General features: G+C 46.9%; 1 protein-coding gene across 3 annotated transcripts; it reads left to right on the forward strand.

Annotated features, from left to right (window-relative positions):
- The first annotated feature begins 3,722 nt into the window (after positions 1–3,722).
- Positions 3,723–16,799, forward strand: Lax1 (lymphocyte transmembrane adaptor 1). Of its 3 annotated transcripts, none has more exons than XM_050147728.1 (6): positions 3,723–3,971; positions 4,762–4,995; positions 9,703–9,812; positions 10,163–10,267; positions 10,943–11,013; positions 14,979–16,799. In XM_050147728.1, exons 2-6 carry the CDS (start codon positions 4,910–4,912, stop codon positions 15,834–15,836), a joined length of 1,230 nt encoding a protein of 409 aa, XP_050003685.1. In that variant the 5' UTR covers positions 3,723–3,971; positions 4,762–4,909; the 3' UTR covers positions 15,837–16,799. The 3 variants fall into 3 exon arrangements, with proteins under 3 accessions (XP_050003685.1, XP_050003686.1, XP_050003683.1); XM_050147729.1 differs by having other exon boundaries at positions 9,707–9,812; XM_050147726.1 differs by having other exon boundaries at positions 4,813–4,995.
- Positions 16,800–16,999: the final 200 nt, after the last annotated feature.

A 16,999-nucleotide genomic window follows, 5' to 3' on the forward strand; every position in this document is an offset into this window, starting at 1 on the left:
AAGTTTACAAAATAAAAGGAAATGCTGATAAAATGGGCACCCACTGCACTGTGAGAATGACTGGGGTCTCTGTATAATATATGTACCCAAAAGGGAGTGGTCGTCCAGACCTGCCACTGTGCCAGGGCAGGACCTAAGAGTGGGTCCCCCAGTGAGCAATGCCTCAAAAATATGCGATGGGGGAGTTGTGGGTGTTTTATTTGCCTCAAACCCTCAATCCTCCTGCCTCAGTCTCCCAGGAACTGTGATTACAAGAATGCTCCATGTTTAAGAAATAAGGTAATTCTGAGAGTGAATGGCAATGGGGGCAGTTTATATAAGAGAATGAGATTAATACCACCATAACAGAAGAGCAATGAGCTCGTGTGTGGTGTGTGTGTGTGTCTGTCTGTCTGTCTGTGAAGTACTGAGTCCGACAGTTTTCATTAGTGGTTCAATTAACTTTCACAACAATATTGTGTAAGAACTTTTACTGTTGCCAGCTTACATCTAAAAAAAAAATCACAAAAAGTGAAAATGAGCTTCCAGGATCCTCTTGGTAGTTAGAATCTAAACCCTGTTGATGTTTGACTAGAACTCTGTGTCTTCCTGAGTGTTAAGAAGAGCTTCTCTGCTGGTGCAAAGAACTCCAATCAAACCAAATTAGACTGAATCAAAAATGCCCATGTTTAATAAATGCCACAATCCCGGGTGGACCGGGACAGCATGGCAGGGAGAGCAGCCCACGCAAACCCAGAGACCACGTGTTCCTTTTTCCAGTGCCAACCTAAATAGCCTGTGGGAGTAGTCCTGACCCTCCCTGGGAGGGGTCTGGGAGTTGGAGTCTGGAGGTAGAGTCTGACCCAAGGCAACTCCCAGGCCAGGGGCTGGGGTGGTGCTTCCAATCACTGAAGAGGACTTCTGAAAAGATTCTGGCATTAGAGGCATTAATGACATAGCAAACAACCCTCCATCTCCATTAAGAGTCTTTGCTCTAGTCGTGCAGTGGTGGCACATGCCTTTTATTCCAGCACTTGGGAGGCAGAAGGAAGTGCATCTCTGTGAGTTCGAGGCCAGCCTGGCCTTCAAAGTGAGTTCCAGGACAGCCAGGACTGTTGGTGTCTCAAAACAAAACAAACAAACAAAACAAAACAAAAGTCTTTGTTCACCAATATACGTGAGTTGATTCTATTTCAAACCGATCTAAACCTAGCGTGGCAGGAAGATTGAGAGTTCAAGGGTAACATGGGTTACTTAGCAAGACCCTGCCTAAAAAAAGTAAGCAAGTCCTAGTAGTTTATAGTCAGATGTCACTCTCAACTCCTAAAATGATTTTGAGAGGTTTCAAGGAACACTAAAAGAACCCAGTTTAAAGCATGCATCACCTCGTTTATCAGAAATAAGTGGTTTCCTTCCCTTATTTCTGAGATAGTAAATTTCTATAGGAAATTCTTAGCCAGACTTGACTTGCGAACGGGAAGAAGAGCAGGAGAGTGGAGGGTGTGGAGCCGGCAACCGAGGGAGAGAATTCCTGAGGTGGCTTCTCTCAGGCATCATGGGATACCAGAAGGGAATGCTGGTCTGGCTGCCACAGACTGGGCAAGTAAGAGATGATTAGACACAAAACGCAATGCTTTTTCAGTTTTTATCAGTCAGGGTTCTGAAGTCAACTCCACCTGCCTTCCCTGGAGGCCCCACTCAAGGTCCCGGCTCACCCAGCACAAGCCACAGTCTCACAAGGGCTCACAAGGGCAGTCTGGCCACCTGCCTTCTAGCGCAGAGATCTAGTGAGGAATCCTAATTTCTATTCAGACCTGAAAGAAATGTAGACAGAGACTTGGGTTCCAGCCCTGGAGCCAACAGCCACCAAATCATCTGTTTCGAGATAAGCAGGCTCCCCTGAGGGAAGGTGGTGAGAGCCTGGCATGGCAGGGTTTCCTGCCGGTTACAGGACCAGTCTGCAGCCTCCTGGGGCCCTGGGAGAGCTAGGACTTGTCTGGGCTCTGGGAGTCAAAGACTCCAATGTCCATTGGGAAGAGGTCAGGGAGAGGCCTGGTGACAAAGGCACCGAGGGCGTCAGCCCATCCATTTTCCTGGAGCTCCACCCGGCTTGAGAAGCAGAGTTAGAGAGACTCTCTGCGTGCTCTCTTCACTCTTCTGGGCCTATGTGGAGCAAACAGAAAGGGAATTAAATTAGAAACAAACTTGGAACATTCTCCTAAGCTTGGGACCTTCAGGTCAGTGCTGGGGAGGAACCCACTGGAGCCTGAAATCGGAGGCTACCCAGCACTGACATTGGACAACAGAAGAGCCAAGCTGGCAGCAGATAGCCCCTCACCAGAAGCCCTGAGTCCTGAGAAAGAAAAGGCCTCCAGAGGCCCTGCAGCCCAGGCTCGGTTCCATTCCCACCATGACACCGGAACAGAGGTCCTCAAAGTGTGAAACACAGACAGCCTCTGGCGCTGTCACCTGCAGAGAGTCTGTTTATAAAGCCTGTCCACCCACTGAACCACAAGCAGGTGCCAGATCAGCACTCCGCTCTAAATAACTCCTCCCGGTACTGTTTGGACCTGCTGAGAACCATTCGAAAGCCAGATGTGGTGGTGGTGGTGCACAGAGGCTGGAGGATCTATGTGAGTTTGAGGCCAGACTGGTCTACATAAGAGAAATCCAGTTGGTCAGGAATACGTAGAGAGACCTTGTCTCAGAGAAGGAAGGAAAGAAGAAAGGAAGGAGGGGAGGAGAAGGAAGGGAAGAAAAGAGAAAGAGGGAAGGGAAAGAAAAGCAGAAAAGAAAGACAGGTGCACACCTTTAGTCCCAGACCTCAGGAGACAGAGACAGGTGAATCTCTGAGTTCAAGGCCACCCTGGTCTACAGAGTGAGTTCTAGGATAGCCAGGGCTACACAGAAAAACTCTGCCTCAAAAAAACAAACAAAACAGACACACACACGCGCGCGAAGAAGAAGAAGAAGAAGAAGAAGAAGAAGAAGAAGAAGAAGAAGAAGAAGAAGAAGAAGAAAGAAAAAGAAAAGAACTATTCTGAGTTCCAAGCCTGGCCCACACCTGTAACTCCACCACCATTAAGACAGGAGGGTTATTTAGATAGGGTTGCTTGCATCTCAAACTAGCCTGGCCTTGCTATATAGCCATTCATGTAAAGTTTCACGTATTTCAGGGTAGCCTAGAACTCTGTGTAGTCAAGATACATAGCTGAAGACAACCTCAGACTTCTGATCCTTCTGGGTTATGATGTGTTCAGCTACTACCTTGGGCTTTGAAGGGAGATCTGCCTCAAAACCAAACAAACAGAAAGGATCAGCAAGAAGGTTCACTTGTCTCGAACTCTGACAATGGAGGTTTGATTCCTGACACCCACATGGTAGGAGAGAACAAACACCACCAAGTGTCCTCTGACCTCCACACAAGTGCCACGGCAGGTGTGCAGACATGCTAAACATATGTAATAAGAATAAATAAGTAAAAATAGTCAACAACGAGCAAACTATTTTAAACCTCCAGATTTTAACCCTGGAAGCTTATAACACTTAGAAAACGGTCAACAATCAAATCTCTCGCTCCCTGGCCCTCTTTAACCACGTGTGCCCCAGATGCCAGAGTACCTCTGGGGAGCAGCAGGGCTGAAGATGGGTTTCCTGCCGCCTGTGGAGAGTTGAGCATTTCCTGTGCCCCGGGCCTCATTAGCACGCTGGTGGAGGTGCTTCCTGTCAGCGACTCTTTCCATTCTGCTCTGGGGGTTGGAGGAAAAAGAGTTTCTCACAGATCCTCCAGGCAGTTTGTCCCCCTGTGCCCTTCATGTTCCGACCAACAGGCAGAAACTAGAGAGCCACCCCATCTACTTCACACCGGGAGCATTAACACATGGACGAGAGACAGACAGCTGACTTTCTGCAGTGGGCACCGCTCACCCCCAGTAAACCAAACCTGATGCTTTTGAACCTTGTACCAACTCAGCCTGGAATTTCAGGTGAAGGTAGGGCGGTTTGCGTTTTATTATTGTTGTTGCTGTTAGTAATAGTAGTAACTTTATTTATGGTGTGTGTGGAGAGGAGAGGAGAGGAGAGGAGAGAGAGAGAGAGAGAGAGAGAGAGAGAGAGAGAGAGAGAGAGAGAGGTCAGAGTACATTGTGGGAAATGGTTCTCTCTTTCCACCTTGAAGGTGGTAATGGGGGCAAACTTAGGTCATCAGGCTGGCAGCAAGCACCACCTCTGCCTACAGAGCCATCACACCATCCCAAAAAAGGGAGCCCATTGGGAGAAAGATCTAGAACAGAATATTGGCATCTTTAGAAAGAAAACAAAACAAACAAACAAAAAAAGCCAAAAAGCAAACTTTGTTTCGTACGTGAGAACTTGGGCGAATACGATCTAGGAAGACTGGCTGGAGGGCTGCTCTCATGGTAGAGTGCTTGCCTACATACCTGCATACGTACAGCCCCAGGGTGCCAACCCGAGTATATACAGAGTGGTGGCACAACCCTGTAAATCCCAGTTTTAAGGAAGTAGAAGCAGAAGGATCAGAAGTTCCAGGTCATCTTCAGCTACATATCTTGGCTACAGAAAGAGTTCTAGGCTAGCCTGACAGACATGAAACCCATCACGAGTGGCTGTATAGCAGGTCCCAGCTAGTCTGAGATACATGCAACGCCATCTAAATAAACAAGTAAGAAATTTCAAGAGTAAAAACTGATACATTTGAGAAAACATGGAGATTTGGAGAATTTTCTGTCATTCTTATCTATTTTTTTCCTTTTTCTTAAAAAGGTGGTTGTATGCAAAATACATACCAATTTGCCTTTTTTCCCTCTGAATCAGCAACTTAGAAAGAGCCAAGGAAAGGGCAGCCATAGAGACTAGTCAATTCTGACCCCGAGAAGACTTAGAAGCTGCCAAGCCCCTAGAGGTTCCAGGGATGTATACCACCCCAGCCCCACCAGATGTCACCAGAAGGAACTCCTGGCCCAGCACTTTGCAGAGGACTGTTGGCGGCCTGGAAGGGTGAGTGCTTTGGAAAGTGAGCTCCACTGTCCCCCTGCTCCCCTACAGGAACGGTCTAACCTGGCAGAGCTGCCATCCACAACTACAGTATAGGTCTGGGTCCATTAGGACTAGCAAACTTTGAGCCCAGAGACATTTGCTCAGGGATGCTGGGAGGGAAGAAAGAAAATGGGGAGGAGGGAGGATGAATAGTTGAATTTCTGATTGGGTTTTCTTCCTCTCAGAGGCCCTGAACTCAATCTTTCTAATCTCTTGTTCTGCCGTGATAGAAACAAAAGTCCTAATTCCGCAGCAATGAGTTTTTAGATCCTAAAACCTTGTCATGAGTGTGAAATGTAGGATAAGAGTGATAAAGTTTTAGGACATGGGATCTTACAAAACTAATCATGGATATAAATTCACCTCTGAAGTTCTCAATCTCAGATAAACAAAAGTAAAGTGTCTGCCGGGTGTTAAGACTTCAGAAATATTACTGGGCTTGAATTTCAGGGCTCTGATCAAAGGAAAACCCAATAAAAGGATATGTTTTCAATTCCTGTAGTTTTAGAAAATGTCAATTTTTGTTTGTTTGTTTGTTTTGTTTTTGTTTTTTGAGACAGGGTTTCTCTGTGTTGCTTTGGAGCCTGTCCTGGAACTAGCTCTTATATACCAGGCTAGCCTTGAACTCACAGAGATCCTCCTGCCTCTGCCTTGAGTGCTGGGATTAAAGGCGTGCACCACCACCACCCGGCCAGAAAATTTCAATATTATTACCAGAGTAAATCCACGTCCCTTGCAGTTAAAACGCAGGTGCTGAAGAAGAATGAGTTCATACTCATTGTTGAAGCCTGAAGCACCCTCCCAAAACTATCTCCTTTTTTTTTTTTTTTTCATTTTGGGGAGTGGGTGGAAGGGTGGAGAGGTCAGAGGGCAATTTGCAGGAATTGGTTCTCTCCTTTCATCATGTGGGTCTCAGGGATCAAGCTCAGAGTGCCAGGCTTGACAGCGGGTGCCTTTCCCTACTGAGTCAGCTCACTGACTCTAGAAACTATTGCTTCCTTAAGTTGCCTTTTGTCTTGTTGTTGTTTCCTTTTTCTTTTTCACTTTGTAACTAGAATATAAAATTTGTATGCTTATATTACATTTAGCATGTTGTTTTGAAATATGTAGATTTTGTCAGTGGCTAAGTAGAATTAGGTAAACATCTATTAGTTAATGTACTTTTTTAGGAGAGGATACTTCAAATAACTCCTTGAGGAATATTCAAGAATACTTCATTTTCAACATTGCCATGTTGAGCTTCTTCCTTTACCCAACCTTTGACCTACATCTCTGGGACCCCTCTCTGCCCACTCCTGGTGACCACCATTCTGCTACTCCCTGCTGCTTTGAGTTGAGTCTTTTTCGGGTCTGCTTGTGAGATCATGCAGCAGGTATCTACCTGCCCCAGGCTTTGTTCAGTTCGCACGATGTCCTCCAGGTCTGTCCACCTTGTCACAAACGACAAGACCGTCTTCCCTCTCTATCCATCCATCTGTTGAGAGACGCTCAGACTGATTCCACATTGGCTCTTGTGAATTTTGCTGCGGTGAGCATGGCAGTACAAACTACTCTAAGGAGCACGGGGTACGGGCACACTGCTTTCATTTGCTCTGGACATGGACGTAGCAGCGGGACTAGCAGAGCATATGGTGGTTCTATTTTTAATTTTGGGGATAATTACCGTAAGTCACTTTCCACAATGACTGCATTATTTTCAAAACCCTTTCTGGGCTCATTCACTTCTTATTTCTTTCAGATAGCATTGAACAAATTCTCATTAAACTTCTATTATACGTCAGAGGTGCTGTTTGAGATGCTGAGTGGATAGTACAGACAAGTCCATGACTTCTTAGAGCTCACAGTCAGGGGCGATGTTTGATAGCAAAGAGATAACCAGGTATTGTGTATTATCAGTCAACCAGAAGGGCCTGAAAGAGGAAATGGAACTGAGTAAGAAAACTGTGACTAATGAGCCTGGCGAGAGACGATCCCTCTAAGGAGGTCACAACACTGTAGAAGAGACTTAAATAAAATGAGGAACTTGGCCCTTCTGAGTACCTACAGGGGAGGTAGATTTGAGCTAGAACTAGTCTTCATATGGGCAGGAACAGCGAGAGGCCTTGGTGGTCAGCATCAGAGGTAAAGGTGTTGGAAACGGGCCCAGAAGTTAATCAGGAGAAGCCAGATCACATTAGGTCAAAAACTTCTCACCGAGTCCCAACTAGAGATTCACTGCCAGTATGACGGAAAGCCATGGGAGATTCCCAGTGGAGGAGAGTCATGGTGTGACTTGCTATTTGCAATGATTATACTAGTCCATGGGTAAGCACGGTATGTTAAAGCCATGAGTGAAAGCCAGGAGAGCCACCAGGGAGGTGACCACTGCAAAATTCTCCCTGAAACTCATGTTAACTTAGGCCATGGTGGTGGCAATGGGAACGCAATGGCTGGGCTTGAAGCAGATGCTCTTGCCCAGGGCAAAGCCGATTAACTGGAAGTAGGGCATGAAAGAGCAGTCAGTCAGGAGTGGTGCCAAGGGTTTAGACTGGACTGCTAGATGGTGGGAAGTCTAGAGGAAAAGCCGGTATATGGAGGCAGAATGGGAGTCCATCCGGTTTTGGTTTGAGATGTCTACTGGACAACATAAGAGGAATGGCCAGTGAAAAACTGGGTCAGTCATTCCAGAACTCAGCAAGACAAAATCTTTCCAGGAATGACCTGGTTTTAATATCTGAGGGTCAGCTGCTTGTTCCTGCTGTGCTTCCACTGCCTACTTCCTGCATTTCAGTGCCCAAGCAGAGCCACAAATGTGCCCTACCAGAGAATCACAAAGCTGCGCAAAGCTAGTGTTGGTTAACTTTCACCCAACAGTCTAGTGTTGCTTAGAGACCAGCTCTACATTTTGGGGTTACTCAAGTTCAAGTAAGCTGGACTCTGTCACAGAGTCACTTCCTGATTGTGAGTTGAGTAATTCTCTCCCAGCAAGCCAGAAAACCCTGGAAGGAGGAATGAGGGGGGACGTTGGGCCAGATGTGTTTGGCGTTGGAAGTTAGCAGATAGTGTGAGAGCAGAAAAAGATTGCTCTCTGGCCTCAACCAACCCAGACGCTTATTTCATCTCTGCACCCGCCTGAGATCGTGGCTTTGTTACTTTTCCTTTCTGGTCTCAGGATCCTTAGGGACAGATGGGAGCAGGATAGGAGCTTTGTGAAGATTAAATAATAAATTTCATATGCAAGCCCCTAGAACGTGGTAGACATCATCCTTTCTCCATGAAGCTGATGTTCAGAACTGACTTTCTTTCCATTCGTTGTCTTTGTAGTAGTAGCAGCAGCAGTAGTATTTTCGAGACAGGACTTCTCTGTGTAACAGCCCTGGCTGTCCCGAAGCTCACTTTGCAGACCAGGCTGGCCTCAAACTCACAGAGATCCACCTGCCTCTGCCTCCTGGAATTAAAGGTGTGCACCACCACTGCCTGGCCCTTTTTATTATTTTTAGTTATGTATAGTTGCATTGTGTGTCTGCACGTGGTGCATGTGGTGCTGTACACTCAGAGGCCAGAAGTGTTGAATCCCCTGGAACTGGAGTTACAGAAGGTTGTGAGACACCAGTGGATGCTGGGAACTGAACCCCGGGACTCTGGAAGAGCAGCAAACGCTCCCAAACTCGGAGCCATTTCTCCAAGTCCCAGATATGACTTTCTCTTACTCCAGTTTGTCCCCTCCACCTCAACAACATTTTTTTGGCTCCCCCATTCTAAATCCTTGTGTTACAAGGGGGGCTCTTCTTGAAGGAAAGAATACAAGCAAGAGACATATACAATTTAAACCAAAGTTTATTTCACAATGGTAAGCAAAGCAAACACTCCAAGGAGAGATTGGGGTGAGTGTCTCAAGGCAAGGAATAGCTCAATGAGCACTGTGCTGTTGATTGCAAAGAAGCTTTTATAAATATGTATGAGGTAGGTGGCTTTACCACAGTGACCTCTGTGACCCTCCTCTCTGCCCAAATCAGGGTGGGCCAGGTCTCCCTTTCAGAATATTTCTTCTAATGATCCCTACAAAGGGTGGGAGATGTCAAAGCCATAATGCATCACAATACAATAGCATCAGTCTTTTGCGTGCACATGTATAGGAAAACATCTTGGTGCCTTGGTTTCTGATATAGCAGGTGATAAATAAAAATAATAAGAAAAGGGCAGCTCCACTGGTGCAAGAAATCCAATTAGGTCAAACCAAACCAAATCAAAATGCCCATCATTTTATTAAGAATGACGCTTTCAGGTGGCCGAGCACATGGCGGGGAGACAGGACAGCAGGGAGCCCATGCAGACCTGAAAACCACGTGTTTCTCCTCTGGGAGCTCACTTACATACCCTGTGGGACCTGGCATGCTGAGATTTGGAGTCCAGACAGATGCAACTCCCAGGCCTGGTTGTCTGGGACGGATGCCAGGGTCTGAGGGCTATGCTCTCAACAGCAGGAACAACTGGGGTTATCCAGTTTCAAGGATGTCTATGCACAAAGGGGCATCTGGCCACCAGGGAATCAGCTAAGATTCAGTTGTGGTTGCCCTGTTTCCTACCTGCTATCATTTGGGCTCTATCTCCTGAAAGAAGTCTTCTCCAACATCCCCAAGCCCAAATCCTATGGCCACCTGGAGCATGACCACCTGGTTTTCCTCCTAGAAAGAAAGGCCAGACCACCAGCATCTTCCCTGGCTTTCTGGCACTCGTGGTCATCCTCCTGATCATCATGGCGGCCTGCATCCTGTGGCGCTGGAACAAACGGAAGAAGCGTGAGTCCCATGCTTGTCTCTGGTTGAGAGGCTGTAGGGTCAGTCTTCCAGCCTGGTGTTTAAACCCTGGGGCATTTTCTAATCAGAAGATACCTCTCTGGAATCCTGTATCCTTTCCTGACACTGGTCCTAAGCTGTGGCCATAGCGTGGATCGGAGTGACGTCGAGAAGACATAGCTTTGGCATCCTCGTGTCCGGTTTCCTCTTCCTGCCTCTGTCCACTGAATTTCTTGTCCTTGGACTGAATTAGAAATGTATTAGAAATTATGACACCTGGTGAGGGTGGGGGCTACTCAGCCTGAGAGCCCCTGTGTTCTGCGCGCTGACCCTATCCTACCATTGCCTTTCAGGGAGAGTGCCTTACTTCCAAGTAGCTCCGTCGCTGACTCTGCCTCCACCCAGACAGAGAGCCAAAAATATTTATGACTTCTTGCCCCAGCAGCAGGCACAGTTGGGTAAGTTTCTCCTAATCTACCTGTTCTCAACCTGTGGGTCAAGACCCTTTCGGGGGTCAAATGACCCTTTCACTGGGGTTGCATTATCAGATATCCTACATATCAGATATTTACATTATAATTCATAATAGTACCAAAATTATAATTATGAAGTAGCAATGAAAATAATTGTATAATTGGGGGGTCACCACAGCATGAGGAACTGTATTAAAGGGTCTCAGCATCAGGAAGGTTGAAAACACTGCCCTAATCTATGGAGTCCTGACATTCTGAACTTAGGCTCCCAAGATGCACCTCGCGCCACTCAGAAGCAGCTTTCTCCAAGTATCCAGGCTGCAGAATAACACTCAGTAGTGTGCATCTCCAGTGGGAACTCTGGACAGAGAGCAGGGGTCAGCCAGCTTTAGGCAACAGAGGAAAGCCAGTTACATCATAGGTGGTGAAGACATGAGTAAGACCTCATAAGCAAGGGATGGGGAGTTCTCCACAGGCAGGCCTGGAAATGCATTCAGGTCTCAGAGTGTCATTCTGTAACTCTGACCCTCTTAACCACAGACTACCAGACATTCCAGGTTCTCATGGGAACATAGAGACCCCCATTCATCTGCTAGCTGAGATATTGGGGTGAAAGCACTCTGAAACCCACTATCTTCAGGATTCATTTGGTTGTTGCAGGGAGACATCAGTCGAATGGCTTCAGTACTGAGAGCCTCCTCTCCAGAGATTCCGACAGCCCTGAGCACGAGGTAAGAGCCAAGGGAAAAGATAAAGTCCCAGGAGCATGGCAGAGGGCAGGAGGGAATGGGGTTTGTCTCAGTTCTGGTTGTCTAGCATTTGAGTGTCGTTTGGCACAGACCCTGAAGAACTTCCTATGGACAAGGGAAGAGAAATAACTACTTAACTTATGGCTAGTGTGGTCACACATTCCTGTAATGCAGCTCTCAGAAAGCTGAGGACAGTTTGGCAATTAGAGGCTAGACTGGAGTGCATTGTGAGTTCGAGGCCTACCTAGACTACATAGGACTAGCATGCCAAGAGAGGGGTGAAGGGAGGAGCCAGCACTTAGGATTTTAAGAAAGGCGCATGCACTCAAGTGTATGATGTTAGAACTGAAAGTGATGACTTTAATAAAGACACGACAATTTGTTTATCCCAATAATTGTTGCTCCATTCAGAGTGGTCTCTCAAGGAAGCCATAGCTATTTCAACGATGTCGTTAGTGTTCAAACCACACTTTAAACCCATCTTTTAAAACAAAAAGTTTACACCTCATTTTATTATATTGTTTTGCCTGCATATATGTATGAGCACCATGTGTGTGCCTGTTGCGCAGGGAGGTCAAGAGAGACCACTAGATCCCCTGGAACTGAAGTTGTAGACAGTTGTGAGCTACCCTGTGGGTGCTGAGAACTGAACCTGGGTCCTCTGAAAGAGCAGCAAGGGCTCTTAACTGCTGAGTAATCTTTGGGGTGGGGTGGGGTTCAAGACAGGGTTTCTCTGTAGCTTTGGAACCTGTCCTGGAACTTGTTCTGCAGACCAGGCTGACCTTGAACTCACAGAGATCCTCCTGTCTCTGCCTCCTGAGTGCGCCACCACCGTCTGGAGCAGCTACATCTCATGTCTCTCTTTACATACATACATCCCTCTCCCCAGCCACACCTACCTTCTACACGACCACATGTGTCTATACATAGTTACATCTCTGTCCTACACAGCACCTCATCTCTCTACACACACATTTCTGTGTATCTGTTTACACACTTATTTACACAGGTACTGCCCCTTCTCTCTACATAGCTCTCTTCTACGTAGTTACTCTTCCCTCTACCCAGCTCCCTCTGCACAGCCCTTCTCAGCCACTGCATCTCTTCTCGCCACACATCTGTTTACCCACATCTCTCTCCTACATATACATCTCTACCCACATACATCCCTCTCTCCTGCACACACATCTCTCCCTACACACACATCTTCTCTCTAGTCTGTTCCATTTCTTCACACATAACTGCATCTCTCTTCTACATCACTCACCCATTCACTCTTCCAGGAACAAACTCTGGACAAAATATGAATTACATTTTTCAGGGACATAACTTTACTTGAGTAAACAAATAGGAGGCCAAGCCATTCTGACACATGTAAGGAATCACAGTTTCTCTCAGGCTTGGAATGTCACCTTGGCCAGGTGTGGAGAGTAAAATAAGCCGTAGCTCTAAGGGGTCAGGGTTCCCAGAGAGCGACATTGAGACTCAGGACTTTAACCATAAACAGTTAGAGCCGGGCGATAGTGGCGCACGCCTTTAATCCCATCACTCGGAGGCAGAGGCAGGCGGATCTCTGTGAGTTTGAGGCCAGCCTGGTCTACAAGAGCTAGTTCCAGGACAGGCTCCAAAGCCACAGAGAAACCCTGTCTCGAAAAACCAAATAAATAAATAAATAAATAAATAAACAAACAAACAAACAGTTGACTGAACCTTGACTATTGCATCACAACTGAGGCCAGGAGTTCATGCAGAAAATCAATTACAGTGGGGAGTTATGTCTTAGTGTTATCAGCCTGATTTTGGTTCAACAAACAGACAGCTGGGAACTTCCCCTTGGGCAATTTGTCTCCAGGGGCAACTAATCTATTTTGGATTTGCTCTGAAGTCTAAAGTCAGGTAAATGTGTAAAAAAAAAAACTGTCTTTGTAACTGAGAATATTGCAATTTTCCTTTGTCAGCTTGAACTATGAAAAATATCCTAGTATTATTTCTATTCATCAGAGTTATACAGTTAAGCGGAAATTATCTTTCTGATCATCCACAGATATACTGTGTGCCCAGTAGATGAAATATATTCATGAGATAAACACACAGCAGTGGGGAAAATACCCATAGCTGTTTTTAGGGAAGAGCTCATGAGAGAACTGCAGACAGAAGCAGCCGGTTCAGAGTTTGTGGTCCCGGAAGCCTTGCTTAGCAACATTCCTCCATTGAAAAATTATTCATCTGGTGGACTAACACCTGAATTCTCAGTTGCTATCTGCTTGAATATTCCTCTGCCCTCTGGCAAAGCCACAGCCGCCAGCGGCTCAGCAGTTTACCATTGGTATTCTATATGCCCTGTGATCTGGCTCTGAAGTTGACTCCTAAGAAGTCCGAAGGCGGTTTGGTCCAGAGACTCCTCTAAAATCAGGATGGCGGTTTTCATAGTCAATACGTTTGCTAGATGTCAGTTGCTCTGAGTCAGGGATGGTTCTTGGCTTAGCAGGGATGTTCCAGATGGAGAAGCTGTTGTTGCTCAGATGTTTAGGTTCCCAGGGAGCCACATTACAATGTGGCCTCTTCCTCCTATTCATTGACTAGGACTTCCTGGAGTATCCGAAAAAGGGCAGATGAAGTCAACTCCATTGCCAAGGTTTGGGTAGTCCCTGAGGGAATCTGTCTTTAACTTGTGGATCTGTTTGGATTCTGCGGTGATCGAAAAACATTTTGAGCTGGGCAGTGGTGGCACACGCCTTTAATTCCCACACTTGGGAGGCAGAGGCAGATGGCATCTCTGAATTTGAGGCCAGCCCTGTCTGCAGAGTGAGTTCCAGGACAGCCAGGGCTACACAGTAAAACCATGTCCCACAACAAAAAACATTTTAAACATATTTAAACATTTAATAACCGATAGCACCGGGGGTGTGGTGCATGCCTTGAATTCTAGTACTTAGGAAGCAGAGTCAGGTGGAGCTCTGTGAGTCTGAGGTCTACATAGAGAGTTCCGGGATATCCAAAGCTACTTAATGAGACCCTGTCTCAAAATGAATAAAACCAAAAATAAAAAAATAAATAAAATGAAACTAGTACTTTGTCATGGAACTTGGAACTTCATGACTTCAAAAACACTCCAAAGGCTAAAGCTGGATAAGCTGGATTGTCCATAAGCGGAAGGCCAGCCTGGGCTACGTAGTAAGCTCCTGAAGAATGTGAGCAACAGAGGAAGACCTTGTCTCTAAAAAATGGGGAAGGGGTTTCCCCATTAAAAGTCCACAAGCTTTCTTAAAATATTTGGACTCCAAGAAACCAGAATCCTTCATCGTTGGTATTTTCTATATGCTAACACTGTTCTCAACACTTCACGTGTAGTCATCCTTTGACCATTCACAAAACCTTATAACATAGACCTTGCGACAATCTTCAGTTTACAGACTAGGAAATGAAGGTGCCAAAGGAAGACTTTCGGACTCACTCAGAGTGGCAAAACTGGGATTTGCACGCTCAGACTGAATCCGAGTCTCCGTCTTCAGGCCATGCACTGCCCCTCCAGTGTGCATTGGTGAAGGGCACTTTCTCCTGTGTGTGTGTGTGTCCTTCTCCTTACCTACTGGCTCCTCCCCCTCACCGTAGCCAAAATCTGCTGTGATTTGACATCTCACTTCAGCCTCTGTTTTTCTGAATGCATTTGCGATCTTAAGGGCTGAACCTAGGTCCTTGCATGTGCTGCACAAGTACCTGACCACTGAGCTACAGGCCCAGCATTGCTTCTCTTATACTCGGCCCCCTTCACTCACGCCCTCAGCATGCCTGGCACCCAAAGCCTTGCAGCGTGGATCCCTCACTTGGAGCTCAGCTCTAAGCTAGAGGGTGGATGAAGGGATTGTAACGCCAGGCAGTGCAGGGAGGAAGAGTGGCTGTGTTCCTATTTCAGGTCCCATCCTGTCACTTTCTCTTCTTCTTTGCAGGCCTCTCAGGCACTCAGCTCCCTTCAGATACACAGAGCTTCTGTTCACGCCGTGGCGTACACAGTAGGCATCTATGACAATGGCACAGTGCCCCAGATGTGCGGGGACCTTGCCCCCTCAGCACCTTACAACAGTATCAGAACCTCCAGAAATAACTCCAGCATTTCTTCCAGGGAGTCAAATGATTATGTCAATATCCCTACAGCAGAGAAGATCAGTGAAGCTTTACCTGCTCCCAAAAGCACTCCTGAGAGTCACCTTGGTCTTCCCAGTGCCCAGAAGCTGGAGTTTGCTGAAGCAGGGCATGCAGGCTCTGGGGATGCCTCTGACCACACTGCTCTGTGGGCCCCAGGAAGTAAGCGCAGTGATTCCCTCAGTGATGGAGAAGCTTCATCTCAGACTTCAAATGACTACGTCAATATGACGGCTTTGGATCTAGAGGACATTCAAGAGTATCAGCCCAGTGTGGTTCTTCAGTGCTGCAGGGATTATGAAAATGTCCCATCAGCAGATCCCAACGGAAGCCAGCCGCAGACTCGGGAAGAAGTGACATCTTCCAATACGGATCATGGGGACCCTGTCTGGAGAACCCTGTCCTCCGTGTATTATATGGCGTTCCAGCCATCTACACAGAGCGAGGAGAGTGAGGCGGCACAGGCAGAAGAGCAGTCAAGTGAAGACTCTAACGACTACGAGAATGTGCTACCTGCCAACTTAGGAGGCAGGGACTGTGAACAGGGGCCTGACGCTTGGCATCCTTCTGATGAGGGAACACCAAGCTACCTAGCTGGGAAGCCTGGTGGGGTGGCCTACCCTGCTGGGTCTTTAGCCAAGGAACTCTCTAGCGAAGAAGCCTAGGTGCCCTGGCATCCTATTGGATTCACTTGGCTCGGCTAAGGAGGCTGAGAGGAGCAGGAGAGGCTGCACAAAGGCAGAAGTTTAGGAAGCCCGGAGGAGAGGTCTCCTCAGGCAAGACTGCCGTTAGCTCTCAGGCCAGCTGAAGTAAGTGTAGTGACACGGGATGTCAGGAAAGGGAAAAGTGTAGCACAGGGTGGACATGTAACACAGATGAAAATACCACCTTCACAAACACACGCCAGGAGTGCAGGCCATTTGTGATTCAGGCAGGCCAAACGGAGGAACAGCTGGGGCTGGGCAGGCAAGTTCAAGTCTAAGAAGAACCGGTGAGGGTGTAGAACTACGGGAGCCCTGCTGCAGCTGGTGTGATTGCAAACTCATCAGATAAACTATTCATTTCACTCTTCAGCACTGAAGCCACTTCCCAGTGTATGCCGGAGCTGTACTAAGAAATTAATCTGTTGGAGATAAGGAAGGGCAGGTTCCCTGTAAAATGGTTTTATTATATGAACCTGAGTAGATATGGCCATTTTTAAGCACACATAAAGAGTGCTCTGATCTGAAATGCCCGCCCATTCCTTAAGACTTTCCCTTCTCTTTTTCCTTCTCCTTCCCATGAGACCTCTGCATTCCCCTGTACGGTCTCTCTTCCACTCTCCTCCCAGCTATGCATAAATAATTAGGACCAACTAATGAGAGAAAATGTGATATTTGTTATCTTAGTGTGGTACTAACTGTGGTCAGATAAAATCTCAGTGTGGTTTTAATTTTCATTTCTCTGATGGCTAGTGATGATAAACACTTTCTACTTCTTCTCTTTTTTTTCCCCCGGTTTTTTGAGACAGGGTTTCTCTGTGAAACAGTCTTGGCTGTCCTGGAACTTGCTCTGTAGACCAGACTGGCCTCAGACTCACAAAGATTTGCCTGCCTCTGCCTCCTGAGTGTTGGGATTAAAGGCGTGCACCACCACCACCTGGGCTTGTACTTTATCTTTTGAGAACTATCTATTCTGCTCATTAGCTCTATGGATGAGTGTGTATGTGTGTGTATATGTGCGCGCTTGTGTACACGTACGTGAGTGTGTGTCACTAGGATGACCTAGGCAATGTCCATGAGCACACTGAGCCCTCAGATCCTGGTCCCTAAGTGCTACTTTCCTGGAG

The sequence above is a fragment of the Alexandromys fortis genome, unplaced genomic scaffold (assembly GCF_014885135.2).
Source record: "Alexandromys fortis isolate MF-2015 unplaced genomic scaffold, M_Fortis_MF-2015_v1.1 scaffold_58, whole genome shotgun sequence".
Lineage (NCBI taxonomy): Eukaryota > Metazoa > Chordata > Mammalia > Rodentia > Cricetidae > Alexandromys > Alexandromys fortis.